This window comes from Canis lupus, chromosome 4 (genome assembly GCF_003254725.2).
Source record: "Canis lupus dingo isolate Sandy chromosome 4, ASM325472v2, whole genome shotgun sequence".
Taxonomy (NCBI): domain Eukaryota; kingdom Metazoa; phylum Chordata; class Mammalia; order Carnivora; family Canidae; genus Canis; species Canis lupus.
Genome location: NC_064246.1, coordinates 70,205,484 through 70,229,653, shown reverse-complemented (window position 1 = coordinate 70,229,653; position 24,170 = coordinate 70,205,484). Strand labels below are relative to the sequence as shown.

Sequence of the window (24,170 nt, the reverse complement as noted above, 5' to 3'; positions counted from 1 at the left end):
TCCACATGAATTTACTTTTGAAGAAATGGCTGAGGAGAAAGTCACGTATGTGTGTGTGTGTGTCTAATATTCTGGAAAGCAGGGAGAAGAATGGGATCTTGGAGAAGCTACTGTCTAAATCCTCAGTAACTAAAGGTATATGGGTATGTCAATTTCTTTCAGGTGACAACCAAGAAGAAAAATAGAAAATACTGTAGGATTTGAAAAGCAACCACCACAAGAGGCTCTTTTGGTATCAATGCAGGATTCTTTCTCCACTTAAAATAGCGGAGCAAATTTCATTCCGGAACAAAGGGGATGAATACTCAACACACTTTGGATACCCGTGGTGTTTATCTGCCTCGCAATTATTTTGGACGGATTTTGAGTTGCTGGGTTGAGGCAATGATATCACCACACAGGTCGCTCTTGAAAATCAGATGAGCTACGTTATGGTTCTGAGAATTGTAAGAAAATCAAGAAAAGAGTGGTGCTATGTGGCAAGCATCTTTTCCTGTGCTTCAACAGACCTGCTGCCACCCCTGGAAAAACACATGCTCGATGGCCAGGAGCGTGCCACTGGCTGAAACAGTGGCACCTGTTTTGTGGCAGGCAGTGGTGCAGCTGCAGAGGGATGCAGACTGCTGTGATAAATACTAACTACTGCTTCTACAACACCACTTCTTATTTTGGGGAAAGAAAAACCTCATATGGTTTTCTGTTCAGATTTTTTTCTGTAGCCAGATGTCTCACCTTCAGTTACTTTTTTCTGATAGTATCTATCATTTTGGCTGTTCTAAGTGTTTTTGCTACCTTTGCTATGCCACACAGAATAAAGTACAATCTTTTTTTTTTCTTTGGCGGCAATTTAAACGGAAGAGAAATATGTTTCTTGTCTCTTCGCTAGTGGTTAATATGGCAGGTCAAGTCTCCAACTTTTAGACCTTTTCTGTTTTTCTTGAATCTCATATGTTGCTGGTGCTCTAGGTGGTGCTCTGGGAGTTAGAGCCTTGTCATAACTATCATGATTGTGTTCCTCTAAAAGAGTAGGACATTTCCAGATATATTTGTAAAAACAAGTAGCTAGATTTCTGCTCCTGAGGCATAATTCATTCCTCCGATGATTGGAGTTAATTCTTGTTACATAAGTTAATTTTCATTTTGTTTTGAAAATAAAAAAACATATGCACAAAGAGGTGGTATTAGCATGTGAACCCATAATACTCAGAAATAATTTTCATCAAGGCAAACAAAGAAGGAGGCTTTAGTGGCAGATGCATATTGTGGAAATCCAATCCTTAAAAAAAGGGTTTTATTTGGCCTGGCTTCGACATAATTTTAGCAGATTATATGAAGCAAGGTATCCCTTGCCCAGAGAGCAGACTGAATTATAACATTTACCCCATCTTCCTTTCTAGTTTTTAAAAAATGTTAATGTGTGAAAGCACAATTGAAAGTAAATCAGGAAGCATCTGTATGTATTTGGTTATTAGACTCCCGTGTATTTGTGCTTGATTTTTAGATTTGACTTTCTTTTTAATTTTCTTTTCTCAAGTAAATTGCAATTTCATTTTAATGCTTTTACCAGTATGGATTGCACAATTATTTTAAGAATTAAAAATTTTGATCAAATTTGGTATATTGAATGACTTCATATGCATTTTATACTTTATTTAAGGGTAAGTCAGTCGTTGTGAACCAAAATATTTATTTATGTTACAAGTTGCCATATCTTCTTTGATCTAGCGCAAATGTTACTACATTGACAATGTTGCTGCATTGGGCAATATTTCCATTTTTTCTTTGGTAAGCAGCTTAAAAATTTACCAATTTCTGCTGCTTGATCACAGGAAGTTATTACAATAGGGTAAAACATGGTAGGTTGCGCCTAACCAGATTTTACAGAAATTTCTCTTCCTGAACAGAAGCAATAGCCCCTCTTATAGACATGGTGACTCTTACTGTAAAGAATTTTTTCCTTGTAAATTAGATAATAAGGATGCAGTATTGTGCTAAAATTAATATTAAAAGATTGGCTGGCATCTGAGCAGTTAAGAAAGAAGTTTAAAGTTAAATGGAGCACTGAGGAAGGAATCAGGAACTTAAATACGTCGAGGGGATTTTTCAGTGGCCAAATGACTTTGACCTCGAAGAGAGTGAACTGCCTTTCTCACGGGTCAGCTCCAGGGGTCCTCTCCTCCTGGCTCATTTTCCCATCCAGTATCTAGTCTTCTGCTAGTCTATGTATAACCTAATTGACTGTTAAAGGCTTAAAATAGGGCGGCTCTCAGGGAATTCGCAGGTTTTCAGAGGTCAGACACTACCCAGGCTCCAGAGTTAAAACAGCCATCAGGTAGCTGGAGCTCTCCGTTGCTTCACCTTGACCGTGATCTGAGGACTCCTCAGAATAGATTCTTGGAGTGGTCACCTGAGTGCCTCTGACCAGTGAGCCCAATCCAGAGGATATGAAACAAGCTGTGGCCATTCACTTCACGTGAGTCCCCTTTCTGCCTTGTGAAGGGGATGAAGTGATGGTCCTTTTGAAAATATTGCTGACACCTAGATTATAACTGAGGTATGTAGTTGCTCTTAAGTAATGAGGGAGAAGACTTCCAGGACATTTCTCCTCCAATCCTCAAATAAAAAAGTAAAAAAAAAAAATAAAATAAGGCAATATAAATATTATCCCAAAGTCACTAGTGGCCAGCACACATAATAAAAGGGAAAACAACATATTTGGATAAAACTCAAAAAGTAGTGGCTAGGGGGAAGAAACAGGCTCAGTGCCATAGGAAGCAAGTAAAACTTTTCACTTCTTCTCCAGAACCAGGAGCAATACTGGCGGAAGACACTGATTTTACAAAAACCTGTGAATTTTCCTTAATCCACTCCTGGTTGCACAAGTGGACTCAGGAGTGAATGAGCACTCTGGGGAAGGTCAAGGAGAAACCTACACTGGGAAAGCCCTAAATATTACGACAGGGTCATACCAGAGGTAGAAGGGGGATGAGCTGCCACGGTTGGCCTTGCCCCAGTACAGGACCCCAAATAAAATCTCAGAAAATGGAGCAGCATCCAACCCTCAAGACCAGCATAGTTATCTTTTACTCCACAGAAGAAGACTGGGTTAAAAGCAACACCCAGAGCTGGTGAACTTCTAATACCGGATTGGAACACATAGATGCATTTGTCATCCATCAGCCAGAACAAGAGACCCCTCTCATATGGAACAGAAAAGCCCTAAAAGCAAAGAGGCATGTCATCTTTCTGAAAATAATGATGATTGGAATTTACATATCTTGGCTAAGTTTTTAAATCTTAAAGACAGAGATTCCTTTGGAAATGCTGACAGAAAAGATAATCATTTTCAAAGGGGTGGAATTCAGGGTGGTCCCAGATTTCTCCACAGTAAAATTGAATGCTAGAATCTAAAAATAAAAACCACATAGACTGTTTATCAAAATGATAAAAACATTGGATAAAAAAAGCCCAAAGGTTGCTGTTGGGATGATACAGTGGGGAACAGGTTGTTCAAGAGAACAGGGTTTAGACTGAGGAGCTGGTTTATCTTAGAAGAGCAGAGGTTGAGAACTTGGGGAGAAAGATGAAAAGTAGGAAGCTCTTAAGATTTGCCCCGGGGCTTGTGAGGTTAAGAGAGGGGATACTCTTTCAGAGGCATTTCTGTTTTAGGGTTAAACCCAGGTAAGATGCCCAATTAACAGTCAGTGGTTTCTCAGAAGTTGCCACCTAGAGCAGAAGAAAGCCCTTCAGGTCTCATGTAGGACCGAGGAGGGCAAACAAAGGGGAGTGGGCTCAGGCCAGAGCTGAAAGTAAGAGTGGACACCAGCCACAAGGTGTACATCAGGTACCTGGACAGTGAGAGAGCAGAACAACATCGCCCTCTGAAGCCGACCCGTGCTTTTGAGAAACTTCCGTTCCAGTCCGTGTATCACAGAGCTTTGGCTCTAGCTCTTCAGTGTTCTGAAATGGCCCAATCTGTGAGATGCTTCAGAAAATGTGTCCTGCAATTTGTTTTTTTGGGTACCTGGTTCTTAGATTCCCCAGTGCACACTAGTGTATTCCACACTTGTGAAAACCTTGTAAGAATCTACTTACCCCCGGCCCCCAATTTCTGAAATGTGTTAGAGTGTAGAGTCCCTCTCCCTTGCAATGGCCAGGAGCAACACACATTGATATAACATGATATATTATATCTAATAAGGCAATTTTAGAGAGTACATGTAAAAAGAGAGTGAAGAGAAAAAGAGTTAAGGGTATATGAAGGAAAATCTTGTCCACCTCCTATCCTTGCTGCTAAAAATAGCCCCAACACCTTTAGGCTCCAAATTGCTGTTGGCTGGATTAGTTGAAGTGATGCATGAGCAGATAAGTTGGGGGGTCAGTCATGCCAGCAGCCCTTTGATAACACCCATTGGGATACTGGCCTTACACCTTCAGGTGTCAGGATGCTTAACTGATCATTCTTAAAGCTAACATATGGCAAGATGGGTCCTAGTTTCTCTCCAGTAAAGAGCAAGACCAGAAAAATGGTTGGATGGAATATTTCCAAGCAGATTTATTACGAACTCCACGTGCAAACCAATAGCCAAGCCAAGGGACCTTAACAACTGAAACTTTGCTGGTTGGGCACACACTGATGCTTAGGATGAATTCTTCTCACTACTGGCCCCGGAACCAAAAGTATGCGGAGAAAAGGTTAGTTCAGAGAACATTCTGATGTTTTGGAATTTTTTTCAAAAGTTTAGGCTTTTGTAGCCCCAAATGGTTCAGGGTGGAGGAAGTTATTAGCTTCACGTTTAGAAAGGCAACATGTTATGTTCAAGCTTAAGATTTACCAGTAAGTAAGCCGAACAGATCTACAATATAGACCCTGTGTGTAATATTCATTCCACATGGATGCTCTATTCAACTGAGTGCAAGTCTATTGACAGCAGTCAACCAATTTGTTAAAGTAATTGCTAAGCTATGGAGGATATTAATACCAAATTCTGATTAAATAGACTTTTTTGGGGGGGAGGATGACAAGCCTGAGCAACCAACAAGAATATATTATTTCTATGCTCCAAATAAACAATGTTAAGCAGACTGGTGTCTGTCTCCATGTAGCTTACAGGGGTATTTGTAGTAAAAAACAGAGGAACAAACAAGAAACAGATGTTTGAACCAAAGAACACACACACACACACACGCACACACACACACACACACACACAGAAGGATGAGGATTCTTTGAGTTTCCCTTGTACTTGATTTATTATCTCATGATATCCTAGGTTTCAAGAGAGGGAGCCTAGCAGGGAAGGTGGCAAGGGGGACATGGGCCCTAGAATCAGAGAGAGGTAAGGATCAATTCTGTCCCTACTTTGTCATGTCACAGCCTTCGGCAAGTTACTCAACCTCTCTGAGCTTTAGTTTCCTCATCGATTCTTATTTCACTGAGTTCTTGGGAGGAGTGAGGTGGGTAATATGTATCTGGTATGCAACAGGTCATCAATAAATAGTAAGTATTTTAATGGCTACTAAATTGGACAAGGATGATAAAGGAGGGAGGGTAGGTATGGAGAAGAGGTTTAAGGAATTGGATGTAAACCTGGAAAGGAAGGAGTCAGGCAAAAGGCTAGAAAATAGTGTTAGAGTTTTGAAAACCTGCAGAGTTATTAGATGAAGTGTTGGTTAATTCGAACATTATGTGCTTTCTAAATCCGGTATATTTTTAATCTTCCTAAGTGGGATACTAAATTACTTAGTATGGTTTTAGAAAAGTAGCAGTGGTAGGATGAGGAGTCAGCAGACCTGTCTTTTAAGAAATTCTCAGTGTCCAGAAAGTAACACATATGACACATATTCAAGGCTATTTTTTATAGTATTGTTTGGAATAGAAAGTTTTGGAAACAATACACAATGTTCAATCAATTAAGTGGGTCATTCATTTACCAGAATAACATGCAATTCTAAAGGATATTCAGTTACGTCTTATTAAAATATGAGAAGATATACAGGATTTTTATTATTTTTTAAAGCAAGGATCAAAACATTGCATATAATATTTTACTTCTTGAGTATAAAGCTGGGGGAACTAGTATCTATATTTATATTTGCTTACATAAACCTAAGGAAACTGGATGGACATAGAAATTAAGAAAAGTGGTTTCTGTGGGGCAGAGGCTGGGAAGACCCAGAAAATGACAGACAAGGATTGTATATTATTTTATACTTGCGTTTGTTTTTGTTTTGGAGCCAGATGTAATTTCTATTTAAAAAACAAGTTTAAAAAATGTATAGGGATGCTTGGGTGGTTCAGTTGGTTAAGCATCTATCTCTTGGTTTTGGCTCCCGTCATGATCTCAGGGTAATGAGATGGAGCCCTGCATGAGGCTCAGTGCTCAGCAGGGAGTGTACTGGAGATCCTCTCTCTCCCTCTCCCTATTCCCTTCCCCCCTCTCTCCTTCTCTCACTCTCTCTTCTCTCTCTCTCATGAATAAATAAATAAATAAATAAATAAACAAACAAAATCTTAGAAAAGAAGTTAAAAAATTTAAATACAAAAATGTGAATGCTTTAAAGGAGTGTTATTTTAAAAAAATAAAATAAAGGGATGTTATTCATAATTTAAAACTAGGAATCAGATTTGCTTTACCCTGACACTAATCTGAGGTCAGTTCAAATTAAGAAGGATTGAGCTTTGATTTGTGAAGGAGGTGGATGAAGAGGCAATAAGGTCCCTTTTGGAGCATAATGCATCCCAAAGGATCTGAGTTAGAGGTGCGGTACATTATAAGAGGATTTAGAGTCTACATAGTATCCTGGGACAGTGGAGCAGTGGGGCGGCAGGTCAGGATGGGGCAAAAAGGGAGAAAGAGTACAAGGATCCACTCTGCCTCTGAGGTGGTTTTGTCTGGGTCCCTCAGAGCTCTATTGCACTGAAAGTCAGCTCAATACTGACCTTGCCAGGACCCTAGAGCCAGAGGACTTCATTAGCATTTCAACACCATAACACCAGGCAACTGATTGCCCAGCCACCCAAACCTGGGAGCCCTGGTCTGAAGTTAGAGCCATAATAAGATGGAGGTTATGCTAGCTAATGTTTTATTCGAGGCACAGAAGAACTAAAGGAAGGGATCTTTTAGCAGTCTTCATAAAAATAACACTCCTGAGCTATGGACCAGCGTTAACATAAGAAGGTGACAGATGAGGAGGACACAAATGTAACTAAGGCTGAATCATTTTAGAAAAGGGATGATTATGGCATCACTTCCAATGTGCTTTCTACATGATAGATCCATGGAGGGGGGTTGATCACTAATTTGCTGATCAAGAGCAAGAATATTGATCTACTGCGTGATGAGGCATTGCAAATGATAGATTACAAGACGCTTCTGCAGCGCTAGAAAAGAAAAACAACCTGTATACCTAGAACTGCTTTAATGAGACCACAGTTTTATAAGGAAAAAAAGTCTAATAGTGGTGTGGTCACTATCCCACTATGCATAAGCATACTTTCTCCATCTTCCCCAACAGGAAATAATAATCGTGCGTATCTGGCCTAAAATATTAATCATTTCAGGCAAAGTGAGCTTCTGTTATCTCTGTGCAGGGTTACAAATCTTTACCAAGTCATTCAGGATCAAATTTTAGCATGTGCCATACGATTGTAACATCTTTGGTAGAAAGCTAAACTATTTTCCCAAAAGGAGACTAATGTGTCCCTTTAGTCTGGCTTACTGTCCTGGTTCTGTACCACTTTAGGAATTAGCAACGTTCAGAAAGCTTTATACTGAGAAATAGAAAACCACTAACGTATAAAACAGAAAGTGGCATTTTGTGAGCCCTGTTCATCCCTTATTTGGACATTGGGCTTAGGAAACACAGGATGACTTTTTTGAACATTTAAAATCACTTGGAAGGGGGTTCTCAACCTCTGTACTGTTGACATTTGTTGTGAGGGGCGGCTCTAGGCAGGGCAGGATGGTGAGCAGCATCATTGGCCTCTGCCTGCCACAGACCAGCAGCACCCTCCAGTCGTGACAATCAAAACTGCCTCCAGACACAGCCAAATGTCGCCAGGTATCCAAATTGACCCAGTTTGAGAACCCTCGACTAAGAGGTTTATTCACCTTTCTGTTTCACTCCTTTGTGGTAGTAAGGGCAGCTCACCTCAGCTTCATTCAACAGAAATGAAACCCAGCTAAGGATGTAAATGAAAGCAAAACCACTTATCAAGCAAATAGATATATTTTCCTCCACCCCTTGAAGGCAGCCCCTGAGGCATCTTCTCACAGAGCTAAGGGTTTTTACCTGAGACCTCTCACACCAAAGGAAAAATAATGCCGAGGAAAAGTCATCACCTGCACAGGAGTACCAAGGATAGAATCATTCTTTGCTATAATTTTTTTTTTTTCCCCAGAAGGTCAAACACCCTTTGCTGTAGAGCAAAACTTGCTAAACAGCCAACGAGAAAAGAACTCACTGTTTCCAGAAGCGGCTTTTCGGAATTTCGTCAGGTCAACGTTGGGAGGTCTGCTGGGTTTGGGTGGCGGTGGGCCCAAGGTAAACAGGGGAGGCAGGGGCTTCTGCTTGGGGGGGGCGGAGTTCTTGTCTCCCTTTTCCTTCTCTTGACTTTGGCCCCATGACCCCGCCACTGTCAACTTAGAGGGCGTCTTAGGGAACTTGGCAGGAGGAGCCCCAGAGGCCGCCTCTTCCTGATTCATTTTGCTCAGGAAGATGTTCTTAGCAGCATCTATCTTCCTATCTTCTTTTTTCTCTTCAGTATTCTTGGCGAGGCCTGGGCTTCCTCTATTGGCAGCAGGTTTCAGAACCACACCAGAGAAGGGTGAGCTGGATGCCTCGCCTCCATGGTCTTTAATTTCCTGGTCTTCCCTTGCTGGTTTAAAAGGGGTTGCTTTGGCCTTGGCTCCCAGGGGGTGCAGGGGTCCTCTCTGTAGAGACGCAGTCTTGGCGGGGCTCTCGTCTTCATGGGTGTCGTCGGTACCTAGGGATGGCTTCTGGGCAAAGGCAGGCTTGGGGAAGAGGGGCTTTGGGTCATGGTCTTGTGAGGCTGACGCAAACTTGCCTTTCACCCCAGCCAACTTGGGGAATGCTTGCTTCTGCTCAGTTTCCGAGGTTGGAGGGTGAGACCCTGGCTTGGGGCCTGGTGGCTTTAAGTCATGCTCTTGGTTTACATTGTGAGGCGCCGGCTTATTCGCAGGGGGCCAGGGAAACACAGGTTTGGAATCTTCCTTGGGCACGGTGACAGGCTTGGGGCCTATAGGCTTCGGAAACCCCACTTTCGCCTCAGGGTCTCTGGTGGTGGCCGAGTTTGCCGGCGGCCCAAATCTTTGGCCCACGCCTGTGGGCTTTAGAAACGGCGGCTTGGGCTCCTTGTCAGGCTTGTCCTCAGATGAAGGTTTCACCGCCAAAGGTGGCTTTGGGGACCCAAACTTAGGTACGTTGCTAGGTCCTGCAGGAGGGCTGGCACTTCCTTGGTTGTTGAATAGATTCTTTTTAGCTTGTACTCCTGAAGGCGAGTTTTGCCCAGAGACTTTGAAGGGGCGGCTGTTGACAGAGACCTCTTCTGTGGGGTTGCCCGCTGTGTTAAACTTCGCCATGAGGGACTTTACATCTGCTTTGGTGTCCTACAAGCACAGGGAACAAAAACTAGCTGAGAGCCAGAAGTCTTGCTTGCACAATTTAAAATACTACACTCTAAAGGGCTTCCTGGTTTGAGGCCTGCGCGCTGCTGATTGGTTAGTTAGGGAGACATTGTAACATTTATCTTCCTCTATGGCAAAAGAGTCTGTGAGAGTTTCTTGAAGGGGGAGGGCTACTGTTGTGCATGTACTGCTTGGGTCTTTTTTTTTTTTTTTTTTTTCTTTTTTCTGGTCTAACACTGGCTCATTTCGGTTTAAGTGACAACTTACCTCTTACCTTTTTTCTTTTCTTTTCCTCACTGTTTCTCCAGCTATCCTGTTGGATTGACTCTTAACTTGGCATTCATCTACTTTGTTTTACTCGAAAAAAAATATGGAAGTGATTAATACGTGACTTCTTCCATATTTTACAGTTGAGTCTCTTAAATAGAAACTGCACTTGAAAAACTGAAAGTAAGTTTTGTGAATTCAGATTGCATGCTTTCTGCAGCATGGCCATGTTTAACACCTCTGTGGTTTGCAAGCGCTCTCCTGTTGCCATCCGCATTGAAGATGTGTCTGCTCAGGATATGTGGCAGAAAGATTCATTCATTTGGATAGAGTTTTCTTACTTATTTATAGTGCTACTGATTCAACTGGAACCAGACTAGCAGCCAGAATGTGCTCACCTTCCCATCGAGTAATGTCTTGGGGGCATAGGCTGGGAGAGGGTAACCAGGAAGCCATAGAGACTGGCTGGGAAGTCTCAGATCCAGGCTTCCTGCTGCTCCTGTCTCGTCTTTTCTATAAGGACACTTAATACCCTTTAGAAGTCCTGCCACACAGTCTCTGTCCTCGACTAGCATTAGGGTGTGAGTCAGTAGAGATGGCAAGCAAAGAGTCACCCTTCTCTGTGAAGGTGACTTTCCATTTAATCTGGAAAAATTCACAGTGTGATTTTTGTTCTTTCTCTCCAAAGCAAGGATTTGACCTTTTCTAATTCCTCTAGAAATACTTGAAAATATAAAGCATTAAAAAAAAAATCACTAAAGATACACATGCGGCCATGACAGTTTCCATTTTCGTGCTTTAAGAGTCCCCTAGAAAACGTTTTCTTTCTTCCCAGCACCACCTATCTGGCCACACACCCAAATACACGTCACCTTTTGAGGCCCCAAAACCGCAAAATAAGAGCATGGGCTCAATATATGGAATCTATTATTATTAGAAATATTAAGTAGCATATTCAAGGGCTCACAGCTGGGAACTGTGAGCACAGGAGACGCAAACTCAGGTGTGTTTAGGACTCCAAAGTCTAGAAATGGTCTCATTCCTTTTTGTATCCCCACAATACCTGGGCCAGGGCTGGTACCTTCAGGATTCTAATGCACATTTGGGGAAATAAAGGTTGGCAGTAAGCTGAATACTGTGAATAACAATTTAAAAGAAATGGTGCCCTCAGCTGGAGTTTTTTTCTTTGTACCAAACTGCAGGGCCTATGTATTTGCAGGATGAGAGAAAGAAGCTTAGGCTCTAGGAGGAGAAAACCAGAAAACAGTTTCCGGCTTGAATTTTGCTTCTTTAACTTACTACCCTCTCTCCAAGCGGCTGAAAACATCTTGTTTTCTACCGGTCTTCCTTGAACACTTTTTTTTCCAAATCCCCATGATATCCTCCAATCCTCAAACAATTCCTGAAGACAATAGGCAGGAAGCAGGAAGAATAGGGAGAGTCTGGGTATTGGGGGACAAATGGGAGATGATGGGTCCTTCCCTGAACCCTCCCAAGGAGACCACAGCTGTGGAGGACTCCAAACCTTAACACAAGATGCAAAAAAGAAGTATTAACACAAAAATTTGCTCTTGGGGCACCTGGGTGCCTCAGTCAGTTAAGTGTCTGCCTTCGGCCCAGGTCGTGATCTCAGAGTCCTGGGATAGAGCCCCAAGTTGGGCTCCCTACTCAGTGGGAAGCCTGCTTCTCTCTCTCCCTCTGCTGCTTCCCTGCTTGTGCTCACATCCCCCCCCCCAATAAATAGATAGATAGATAGATAGATATAGATAGATGATAGATAGATGATAGATAGATAGATGATAGATAAATCTAAAAAAAAAAATTGCTCCTCACATGTAACACAGTCTATCTCCAGGGAAGGACTCTTTTATTCTAGACTTATTCTATATTTTGCAATTTACATTCTAGATCTATAATTTATTCTAGATTTCGAACCAGAGGCTACATTGCAGAGTGGGTAATAGCATGAACTGGGGAACCAGACTGCGTGGGTTTGCATCTTTCTAGCTGTTTACCCTAGGGCAGGGTACAAATTCTCTGGGCCTTGGTTTGCTCACCTCTAGCATAGGAATCATAATGCTATCTCATGGGTCTGTTAGGACGATGAGGCTATTATCTGTAAGGCACTCTAAAGAGTGCTCGTGATGGAAAGGGGCGTACTATTTTTATACAGCAAGGAAACTTAGAAATCATCTGGCTCCCCTATCTCACTGCTCTGGAGAGGAAACAACAACCAAAAGTTTAAAGCAATATCCTACTTAGCTACAGCAACTTCTTGTCTTGGATTTCATCGGGGAAAACCCACAAAAACACATTAACCCACTGTCAAACTCCACATCCTGGTTTTAGTTGAGAAAATATGGAAATGGTGAATTTGAAATTGGAACTAAGTCTTTTAGTTGCCTACCCAGACCCAAAAGGCAGGGCAGCATCATGGTCAATAACCCAGGCTCTACAATTATTGACTTGGGTTCAAATCTTAAGTTTGCCATTTACTGGCCACGTGACCTAGTAAGTTTCTTAATCTCTCTCTCTAAGATTCAGCTTTCTTCATCTGTAAAATGATAATAATAACAGTACTTATTTTTTCCACAGCATTTTGTTCTTAAAACAGGATTAAATGGGTTAAGGCATGTAAAGTTGTTAGGTCAAGAAGTACATGTATCGGGGATCCCTGGGTGGCTCAGCGGTTTGGTGCCTACCTTTGACCCAGGGCACGATCCTGGAGTCCCGGGATCGAGTCCCGCGTCAGGCTCCTGGCATGGAGCCTGCTTCTCCCTCTGCCTGTATCTCTGCCTCTCTCTCTCTCTATATATATATCTATCTATCAGTGAATAAATAAATAAAATCTTTAAAAAAAAAAAGAAGTACATGTATCACACATCAAAAGATTGTCTGCCAACATCATTTTTTTCTAATCCACTATTCATATAACATCATTTTCTCCAGGTGACCAAATTCTGAAGTTATACCATTAATGTTATGTTCTAATTTTATTTATGTATTTATTTACTTATTTGTTTTTGAATTTTTAAATTTGAGTATAGTTGACATTCAATGTTACATTAGTTTTTGGTGCACAACATAGTGATTTGACAAGTTTATACATTATGCTACATTATGTTCTAATTTTATTTTTTAAAGATTTAATTTATTTATTCATGAGAATCAGAGAGAGAAGCAGAGACATAGGTAGAGGGAGAAGCAGAACTCGATCCCAGGACCCCAGGATCACAATCTGAGCTGAAGGCAGACACTCAACCACTGAGCCACCTAAGTGCCCCTATGTTCTAATTTTGAATCAATGTGACTGAGGCAAACATACTGCTGGATAACAAAATGGAGTTACTATGTTTGAGTTTGGTTTACTCACACTTTGAAACTTTTCACTGAATGTTGAAAAGTAGGGAAAGAAATAGTCATATGGGAACGCCTTGGTGGCTCAGTGGTTGAGCGTCTGCCTTTGGCTCAGGGCATGATCCCGGAATTCTGGGATCAAGTCTCACATTGGGATCCCTGCATGGAGCCTGCTTCTCCCTCCACCTATGTCTCTGCCTCTCTCTGTGTCTCTCATGAATAAATAAAGAAAACCTTAATAAAAAAAAAAAGAAAAAGAAGGAAATAGTCATATGTTCTTACGTAGGACACTTTGAAGAAAGGCGAACAGCCCCTGAGCTTACACTGATATGTCTGGCAGATCAATAGCTCAAACTCTACAACTAGGTAGTCACTTATTCTGACTGCTTAGCTTTAGAAGTTGTTTCATCATTAGCATTGTTACAAGTTTATTGGATAACATTTTTAACACCCAGGCTTATCCTTTTTTTTTTTTTTTAATTTTTATTTATTTATGATAGTCACAGAGAGAGAGAGAGAGGCAGAGACACAGGCAGAGGGAGAAGCAGGCTCCATGCACCGGGAGCCCGACGTGGGATTCGATCCCGGGTCTCCAGGATCGTGCCCCGGGCCAAAGGCAGGCGCCAAACCGCTGCGCCACCCAGGGATCCCCAGGCTTATCCTTAATCTCAACAATGATAGCTAGATTTCTTCCATGATGATAACAATAGAAAGGTAAAAATGGTCTTTTTTTTTTTTTTTTTTTTTTTACATCCTCCCATCCTGATTTCATTGTCGATTGAATACCCATTCCATTTTCCAGGGTTCTTTTTACTTTTAAAAAAAGTTAATGAAAAGGTGGGGGGCTCCTAGGTGGCTCAGTCATGGAAGTGTTCGATTCTTGGTTTTGGTTCAGGTTGTGATCTCAGGGTCGAGGGATCGAGCCCTGTGCTGTGGGCTTGATGAGGAGTCTGCTTGAGATTCTTTTTCTCCCTCTCCTCCTCTCCCGCCCCTCTCTAGCATATACGTGCTGTCTCTCTCTCTTTCTCTCAAACAAATAAATCTTAAAAAAATGTTGAAAAGAGTATAGGAGCAATGTATCATTGTATGATAGAGTGAAAAGTCAGTCAACTCTAAGCCTTGAAACTCTAAGCCTTATTCCTCTAGTTCTAGGGGTATCATATACCCTGACCTACCTGTATAGGACAAGTTTATGCCTATTGTTCTGAAATAACTATTTATAAGTTTCACATATACTCTCAAAACTAACTTGCTTTCAACAATAAATTACATGGTGAATTTACCCAGTTTCTCAGCCGAGGCATCTACTGTGCTTAGTTTCTTATATATATTTCTAAGCTGTGCATGTACAAATATAAACACACACACACACATACACACCCTTCCTGTCCCTACTTTTTGCACAAGTGGAAACCCCCGCTTTGCAGCCTGCTTTTTTCCAGGACTGATAGTCAGCTGCTACACACCTGCACAGCTGACTATATCATCAGCAATCATTCTGATGGCTTGGTACCTTTACAATTCCAGTTGTTAAATACTTTCAGTATTAACTCTGTTATTTTCCTTATAATTGATCCTTGTAAGTGCATATTATTTGCACTACTTTTTTAAATTATAGTTTTTTTTTAATTTTTAGAATAGTTTTAGATTTACAAAAGAACTGAGAATATAGTACAGAGTTGTCATATACTTTGCATTTAGTTTCCCCTTATTAAGACTTACTGTTAGTTTGCAAGACCTTTTTGACTTTAATGATTTAAAGATTGGGCTTCTACTTATTCTTAGAAAGAGATATTTCACATCTGGCAGACCTCAAACTTTGGGGTATTTTAAGAAAAACACTTCATCTCAAACTACTTAAGTTTCTTTTCCAAAATCATTTGAAGCAATTCATTATTATCTCCATCTGTTATGTACCTATATAATGTTTAGTCCAAAATACTCCCATTCATTGCTCTATAATTATACTAGGAAGATGGCTGCTAGTAAAAAGGGTTTTGCTACGTCTTCTGGGTTTCTAGTTAACAACTCTAGATTCCAGAAAATCTTTCTTTAGCAATTTATATGCAAGTGATGGATCAGGTACCTACTTAAAGGCTAAGATGACATTTAGGACAGACATCAAGAAACTGTACACATTAAGAAAATGTTTTCCTTTGTAGCAGTTTGTCTACATATTTTCTTCAGGAAAATTAAAAACACTCTATGACTTGCTAATAATAGGGTTTTACTTGATTTTGGATTTGTTTTTATAGTGCTCATATTTTTTTAAGATTTTATTTATTTACTTGAGAGAGAGCAAGAGAGAGTGAGCCCAAGATGGGGGACAGGGGCAAAGGGAGAGGGAGAAGCAGACTCCCCACTGAGCAGGGAGCACAACATAGGGCTTGATCCCGGGACCCTGGAATCCTGACCCAGGACCCTGGGATCCTGACCTGAGCCAAAGGCAGATGCTTAACCGCCTGAGCCACCCAGGCACCCTTACAGTGCTCATATTTTTAAATATATCTTGAATATTAGATTGATTCAGTGGTTCTTAATGAGAAGCACTTCTGGCAACGTCAGACAAAATTTTTGATTGAAATGACTGATGAGGGTGTGCTCTTGGCATCCAGTGAGTAGAGGCCAGAGATAGTGCTGAATAGTGCACAGGCCAGCCTCTCAACAATGCATTATCAGTCCGAATAGTCCCAAAGTTGAGAAGCCCTGACTATAGGATTAATCCTATTGCTCCTGGATTCTTGAAAACACCTTACCAGAAAGTCTGCCTTTAATTTTTGTAATAGAATATAATCTAAAACCTATAAATAACTGTGTAAAAACTCAATGATACAAAAAAAAGCTACCACTAGAGATTATTTTCAAGTTCCATGTCTTTGAAAGTCTCGTCTTTGTAAAGTTTCATTTATAAAGCGCAAAAGAAAAACAGTCACGAATCATGGGTAATTAATAGATTTGAAACAACTGAAGCTTGATTTTACCTCCTTAAGATGTGTTTGTGTTACTTTTGTAATTAAAGCAAGAGTAGAGCAAACCACTCTTGTGGATGCTGTTATTCTTCCCTATATAGAATCCAGGGAAAAAGAGAAGAAAGTGATTTGCACTTGATCACATGTAATGCTTTCGATCATGAGGGAGACAGCAATAGTTTACCTAAATTGGTTTCTTTCTTTCATCATTGCTCAGTTTTACTGTATGTGGATTTTCTTTCTTGTTATGTCATTGTTTCTTTTTTTACTGTTATGTTTTACCCATGACCTATGGTCTGAACTGATGGTTCTTCTCATAGAACACAATTGGTTCCTACCACTGCCACCATTAGGACTCCCGGTGTGGTGGCATCAGAGGCTAACATGCAGTTGCAAGGAGGTGTGTATATAAAGGAAAACGTTCCAGGGAAGACAGCCGTAGGCCTGCTCAAGGCTTCACAGATTGTAGCAGAGCGAATGGAAGAGGGAAGGAGGCAAGTGAGGGTGGTGTGCTGCAAGAGAGAGCCCAGCTTCTGCCAGGGTGATGGCTCATATTGCTCACCCATTCAGCAAAGGATTGATAAGAAGGTATAATAAAAAGGCCAAGAAGATAGAAAGTTCTTTCCTAAGCCAAATAAATGGGTCGTCCTTGAGGTAAGAAGTAGGCTGGTGAAAATTTGTAATACACTCAAGCAGTTCAAACTTTCACAGAGCAATAGTTTTCAACTTCACTGGTTTCTATTGCCTAGAGTAAAGACAATAACAGGTACGTTCCCCACGACCTCTTCTGAGCGGCGTGCATGCCTGCACGCAGGCACACATGAGTGATAAATTGTCTTTTCTTTTTAGAGGCTTAATCTTTTCTGCTCAGTACACTTGTAAAAGAGAATTCCTTTAATCTGAAAATAAGCTTTCTTAAAACTGTTTATTGTCAGAAGTTACATAATAAAATCATTCTCCTTGGTATTGACTGTACAGATAGAGATCATAGAAGTTGGCTGAAAACAGTACTTGTGACAACTTCTTACAAGATGGTAGATGGCAGGTTGCACTAGAGATAGTGAAACTATAGTACACTTTTTTTCATCCCCTAATAGGGATGTCAAAAATTTAGGTACTTAATGGGTCATAATTTAAGTACTTACTGTGTATACTCTGTTTCCCCAGTGAGATGTAAAAGCAGGAACCTGGTTTTATATTTCTTCCTCAAAAATAGCACCCCTCTGCCACCACCTAGTTGAACAAGCACTCCCTACTGCCTGGCACATTTCTTTCCATAGTATTTATCACACATACTGGTTGGTGGGCTGAATTTACTTGAATTTCACCATGACTGAGCACACAGATGATAGCTGGGGACATGATTTCCTCAACTTCTTCAAAGGTGTTGAACCCCAGTCATGAATCTATTTTTAAGAGCTCTCTAACAGAATCTCTACCTCATTGCGAATGGGCTGTGATGGATTCCAGTTGGCTAAGCCTCTGAGGTTGGAGGGAGCACCAGGCCCCTCTTCAACAGGATGTGGGAACATCTTCTCACCACAAATTGAGTTCTTGGGGCAAGATCAGGCTGTTGCAGACTGGGCAAGGGCACAGGTAGGAGGAGTTGGTGGCGGAAGCAGTGGGGGGAGCCCTTACATTTTTCTCAGTGACTTGTAAAGGTGGAGCTGGAACTGCAGACAACCCTAGCAGCCATCCTTGTGTTGTGAGGTGTAATAGAGTCAGAAGAAAATACCGGGCCTAAGTGGGTTCTCTCTGGGAGCTGTGTTGCTTAGCTCCCCTCAACACAGGTAAACTTGGCCTGCAGGAGGCTGGCCTAAATACCTTAGTGGAAAACCTCTCTATCATTATTCCCTCTTGTATTACCTCAGGCACCTGTTGCCCTGGACCCTTTCCTTGTTCCTGCTGTGTTCTCTCTTTTAGAGTAAATTGAAGTAGAAGAAGCAAGATAGTTCAGCAACTGGTAAAGCTCAGACAGTGACAGCCCATTTTCCAAATGCTGTGTCACCTTGCACTCTCAAGGTATATTGATCCTTTAGGCTTTTGTGACCTTCTGTCTTTAAAGATCAGTCTTGAAAATCACCATCCTTCTACAAATTAGAGCCTTCGAACCTCTCTTTCTGGTTATCTTACCAAATAAACCCTGCACCAGCACAGTTTTGACTTTGTCATGGCTTCTGATGGCTTATAGAAAATGGATAAGGAACTCCAATATGACTTCCTATGTGTTCCTGATATTTTTTCTGCTCTAAGTTTTGACTCTTTGATGGTAATGTAATGGTGACAGGATGCAGAGAATATAGAGTCCAATGTAGATAGGATGGAACAACAGTCCCAGAACCATCTATTTTTGTTATTCCATTTTATAAAGTTTTTATAGCAGATTTAACTTACATTTGCTTACTGTGCAATTCATATAGCCTCAGTTAAGTAAATATACCAAATTAGGGAATAGTCTCTCAGGAATTTGCATTTTGACCAATGAACTTGTAGATAATTAAAGTGTTTTCACAGATATCTTACTATTGGCTTATTTGGATCTTAAGATAATATTTAAGTATCAACAATTATACAATATAAGTCCTTTTATTTTTCTTGTACCTCCAATTCTGTTATCTTAAAGAGATCTTAATTTCATCTATTATTTTTAGTGGTTATTCTGTGTTTGTTTGTTTTTAAAGTAGGCTCCAAACTGGAGCTTGAACTCACAACCCCAAGATGAAGACCTTAGCTGAGATCAAGAGTCAGACGCTTAACCGACTAAGCCACCCTGGTGTCCCTGGTTATTCTATTTTTATATATAAATAGTATAAACCAGCAAAACCAAACTCACTTTGTTAAAAGCATATGAAATTCGAAATACAAATTCTTGATGGTTGAGAAAGATGCTGTTCGACACAGGATAAACAAAATAGAAATGTCCTGCTTCCTTTTTTTCTTAGCTTCCACATTCCCCCTGCCCCCCCCCCCCCCCCCAGCACAGACACAAACAGACACACACACAGACACAGGAGCCTGGACAGTGAGTTCCTTCTCTGCACTTGACAAGAAGTTAGAAACCGAAAGTGTATGGTCTACATGGACTGGGCTGGGGTAAGGAGATGAGGCCATTTGTGGGGTTTTCTAGAGACTTCCTTCCCAGCATGTGAAAGTTTTATGAGAAGAGAACTGCTCAGAAGAGGAAGGCATTGACAAGCTGATCAAGACAGGTTGCAGTAAGGGATCTAGAGTGTGAATGGAGGAAGATAAAACTAGACTTTAGAAGTGAAGGGTTATGGGGGATTTCACAAACTGAAACCTCACTTTATAGTACGTGGCAATGTGAAGCTCTCCCTCGTATCCCCCTTCCCATTTCTAGTCCATCTCTCCTTTTGAACTTTGAAGAAAATGCATTCAGTATTTAGTAATCAGGACTGAGCAGTACAGTCACCTCACACCTCTTACTTCACTTCTCCTCTCTTATAAGTCAGTCACACGACTCTGCCATGAGATGAGCAACTTCTCTCACCTTTATCACCATGAGCTCTTTAAAGCAGGTTGCACTTTCTCTCATTAAAACTGTGATGTTTTCAATTTCAACCTTTTCATGGTGTAGATCCCGCTTTTAACACCAGCTACCCTGTTTTTCCCCAGCCCCTTATCATTTCCTAGGTGCTTCATGGCTTTAGCTCTCTGGGTTTTCACTTATCTTTTCCTTCACACATTGCTTCATTTTCTTCTGAGAGCACTGGTGACTCCTTGCTAATATGTCAGTGGTTCTAGCATGTGGCACGTTGCCAATATCTACTTTAAAATCTGTGCTGAATTATGATCACTCATCTCGGGGTACAAATGACCTCAACACTTCCTGCCCCTCCCCAAACTGTGTACACTTGTAGAGTTAGCAAAAAAATTCTAGAGTTTGGCATTTTATATCTGTTATGAATTCTATTATTAGAACTAATAATCATATTTTAAAACAAAATTCCACATACAATATCTGACTGGATCCTCCCAAAGCCTGGTTTATTCCTATTGACAGAGAAGGATAACCTAATTCAAGCACATGGTAGGAAAGAGAGCCAAATTGAGATTTTCTGACTCTAAACCCATGTTTGCTATAATATGCCATAGAAGTCATGACTTTCCTTCTTCTATGATTATGATTTTGAGTTTGAATCCTAAGCTCACACAAGATGAATTTCTTAGGCTGATCCAAAAAGTTTTCCACCTAACCCTAATGATTTAATCATGGTGGGTGATGTGTTAACACTTGCTCTACTCACAATTGTGATCATAGCAGATCTGAGATGAGCAAAGAGACAAATCAAGCAGGGATGTGGGGATCTAAGCCAAAATATCCTGATTGGCTTTGTAACATCACAGGTAATCTGAAAAATGTGAGAGAAGACAAAGACAAACAATTCTGCTTGCTGTATTTTTGATGTTTGGTCTGTGTATATGGGTGTTGGGGTGGTACATTTACATACAGGACTATATTAGGTCTCTTTCCCCCGCCCCACAAACAACTGCTCCCCAGAGTCAGTGGCATGAATCATCCATATGGCCATTCAGGGGCCTGGGGCACCATTACAGTTCATCCATTGTTCCCCTGGGATGGTGTTTATTATTCATCTGGCTGCAGAGGGAATTTGAAAGTGTGAATTGATAAGGGTATGTTTTGGGAAAGAGGCTATATTTTGGGAAGGCCTGTGGCAAAAAATCAGATGGTGAGCAAAGAATTCATATAAAATAACTCCTTTTACCTGGATAAAAAAGCAAAAAACAAAACAAAACAAAACAAAACAAAAAACCCATTAACATCTATGGTTCATTCAAAGAACAGAAATAAAAAATTAAACACATGAAAATCCCTTCTTGTTTAATGATTTTTAAAATAGTATGGTTTTCCTAAAGAATAAAGATACTACAAAGAGAGTCATCTGTTATATTAAAATAAATTTTCCTTTAATTAAAATATTTAACCACCTCTTAGGATGGCTATTATATTAAAAAAACCAACAACAGAAAATAACAAATGAAATGTGGAGAAATTGAGCCTTCGTGCATTCCTGGTGAGAATGTAAAATGGTGCAGTAACTGTGGAAAACAGTATGGCATTTCCTCAAAAACCAATCCAGCAATTTCATTTCTGGCTATATACCCAAAAGAAGTGAAAGCAGGGACTTGAACAGCTATTTGTACACTCATGTTCACAGTAGCCAAAGCTGGAAGCAGCCCAAGTGTCAACAGTGGAGGAATGGATGAGGAAAGAATGGTATATACACACAATGGAATATTATTCAGTCTTAAGAAGGAAGGAAATTCTGATTCACGCTACAACATGGATGAGCCTTGAGGACATTATGCTAAGTGAAACATGCCAGTCACAAAAAGACATATATTGTCTGACTCCACTTATCTGAGGTACCTAGAGTAGTCAAATTCATAGAGTGAAAGTAGGATGGTGGTGGCCAGAGGTTGAGGGGAAGAGGCCATGGGGAGTTAGTGTTCAATGGGTACAGAATTTTATTTGGGGAAAATGAAAACATTCTGGAGATGGATGGCATTAAAGATCATACAACAGTGTAAATGTACTTATGACCACAGAACTGTATATTTAAAAATGGTTAAAATGGCAAATTTTATGTTCGTATATTTTAACACAAGAAAGTAGTAAAAATAGTTAAGCATTATCTGAAAAATTATTAAACAAAAACTCTTTGTAAATGATACAATTGCTTTGATATTTTTCCACAATGAGATCTTTTCTTTCTTTTTATCTCCATTTTAGTGATTGGAAGAGGAAAATGGAAGTGACTCAAAATGGTGGTAAAAATGATCTTTCAAGAAGATCAAGCTTATATGTATACATATGTCCAGATGACATTGCACTTGATTGACAATATTTTTTAAAACTTTTAAAACATTTTAAACGACTTACACATAAGTGTGGCAAAACTGTAATAAAGGACCAATGTCAAATTTCTAATACAAATAAAAACAATACAAAACTACTTGGGAGGTATAAGCATACCTCATTGCTAAAGTTATTTTTTGACTAATAAGTTAAAAAAAAATTGTTTTAGATGGTCTCCTCTGAGGTGACATGGAAAGCAGAGGGCTAGAAACATAGGCTGCAGTAGAATCATCTTGGGAAATTTTTTTCAAGAGGCACATGGAATGTAACCCATCCTATCCTTCTGTGCTCCTTTAAGGGTTTCTCTATGGAGAATCACCAGCCCTTCCAGCCATGAGGACAAATGTGAGCATGTGTCATCTCATGGCCTATTGGGATACCAAAATGACTAAAAACACTAATAATGAACTATCAGGAAGAGGAATTAAGAAAACAATCCCAGGGATCCCTGGGTGGCTCAGCGGTTTAGCGCCTGCCTTGGGTTCATGGCATGATCCTGGAGTCCTGAAATCAAGTCCCACATCGGGCTCCCTGCATGGAGCCTGCTTCTCCTTCTGCCTGTATCTCTGCCTCTCTCTTTCTCTGTGTCTCTCATGAATAAATAAAATCTTTTAAAAAATGAAAAAAAAAAGAAAACAATCCCATTTATAATAATAGTGATAAACAAACCAATTTAAAAAATGGGCAGAAGATCTGAAGAGACATTTTTCCAAAGATATCCAGATGACCAACAGACACATGAAAAGATGCTCAATATCAGTCATCATCAGGGAAATGCAAATCAAAAGTACAATGAGATATTGCCTCATACGTCTTAGAATGTCTATTATATATTAAAAAAAAAACCAATAAGAGATAACAAGTGTTGGCATGGATGTGGAGAAAGGAAACCTTTGTCCATTGTTGGTGGGAATGCAAACAAGTGCAACCACTATGGAAAATAGTGTGGAGGTTCCTCAAAAAATTAAAAATGGAACTACTGTGCAATTCAATTCATTCTGGATATTTGTCTGAAGAAAATGAAAACACTAACTTGAAAAGATACATTCACCCCGATGATCATTGCAGCATTATTTATAATAGCCAAGATATGGAAGCAATCTAAGTGTCCATCAGTAAATAAATAGATAAAAAAGAACTATAGTATATATGAACAGTGAAATATTGCTCAACCACAAAAAGAATGAAATTTTGCTATTTGTGACAACATAGATGGACCTCAAAGGTATTATGCTAAGTCAAATAACTTAGAGAAAGAGAAATACCATGTGATCTCTCTTTTATGTGGAATAGAAAAATAAATAAAGTAAAAAGACCAAGCTCATAGATACAGAGGCAAGATTGGTGGTTGCTAGAGGTGAGGCCTGGGGGTCTGGGAGACATGAGTGAACAGTTTCGGTTTTGATTTTCTTTAGTTTAAATACGTTACATAAACAAACAAACAGACAAACATACAAGTGAAAGCACAGGTCTCCCACTGTGCCAGCAGGGCAACTACCACCACCTACAGAATGTGTTTTGATCACTTTTAGAACTCTTGAAACTCCTCGTCACTACCCATACAAATAATCAACTGTGAGACAAACAATCCAATGGAAAGTAAAATGAAGCTGAAAAAAAAATCCACTGGGATCTTGGATCTGTTCTCCTTTTCTCCTCACATCTTCATTGATCAACTCCTACTAAGAATTACAGAAATTTAATGGCAAGGTTGAAGTAACTTTTGGGGGTACCCTGATTCAGCAAGGGTAAGTGGAATTGGGGTACAGATGTTGGCTGCTTGTCTTTTTAAAATTTCTATCTTCTACAACCACTCTAGTGGGTTGAATGAGAACCCCCTCACCCTCTCAAAAACAAACAAACAAACAAACAAACAAACAAACATATGTTCATGTCTCAGAACCAGTGAATGTGATCTCATTTGGGAAAAGGTTTTGCAGATGTAATTAAGGATCATCTGATGAGATTATCCTTGATGATCCAGGTGGCACTAAATCCAGCAACAAGCGTACTTCTAAATATGGAAGG

At 40.2% G+C, this 24,170-nt stretch overlaps 1 protein-coding gene and 1 long non-coding RNA gene across 6 annotated transcripts in view; one reads left to right on the top strand and one right to left on the bottom strand.

Moving 5' to 3' along the window:
- Nucleotides 1–24,170, bottom strand: part of FYB1 (FYN binding protein 1) — a 150,411-nt gene that overhangs the window by 83,027 nt on the left and 43,214 nt on the right. For all 5 annotated transcript variants that reach the window (XM_049109316.1, XM_035714919.2, XM_035714920.2 and 2 more), the window contains exon 2: nucleotides 8,468–9,632. In XM_049109316.1, coding sequence (XP_048965273.1) covers nucleotides 8,468–9,632 — 1,165 coding nt within the window. The remainder of the gene's footprint in view (nucleotides 1–8,467; nucleotides 9,633–24,170) is intronic.
- LOC118354423 (uncharacterized) lies at nucleotides 8,717–22,239 on the top strand. Its single transcript, XR_004814849.2, has 2 exons — nucleotides 8,717–8,830; nucleotides 22,017–22,239. It is a non-coding gene; the product is annotated as an uncharacterized LOC118354423 (long non-coding RNA).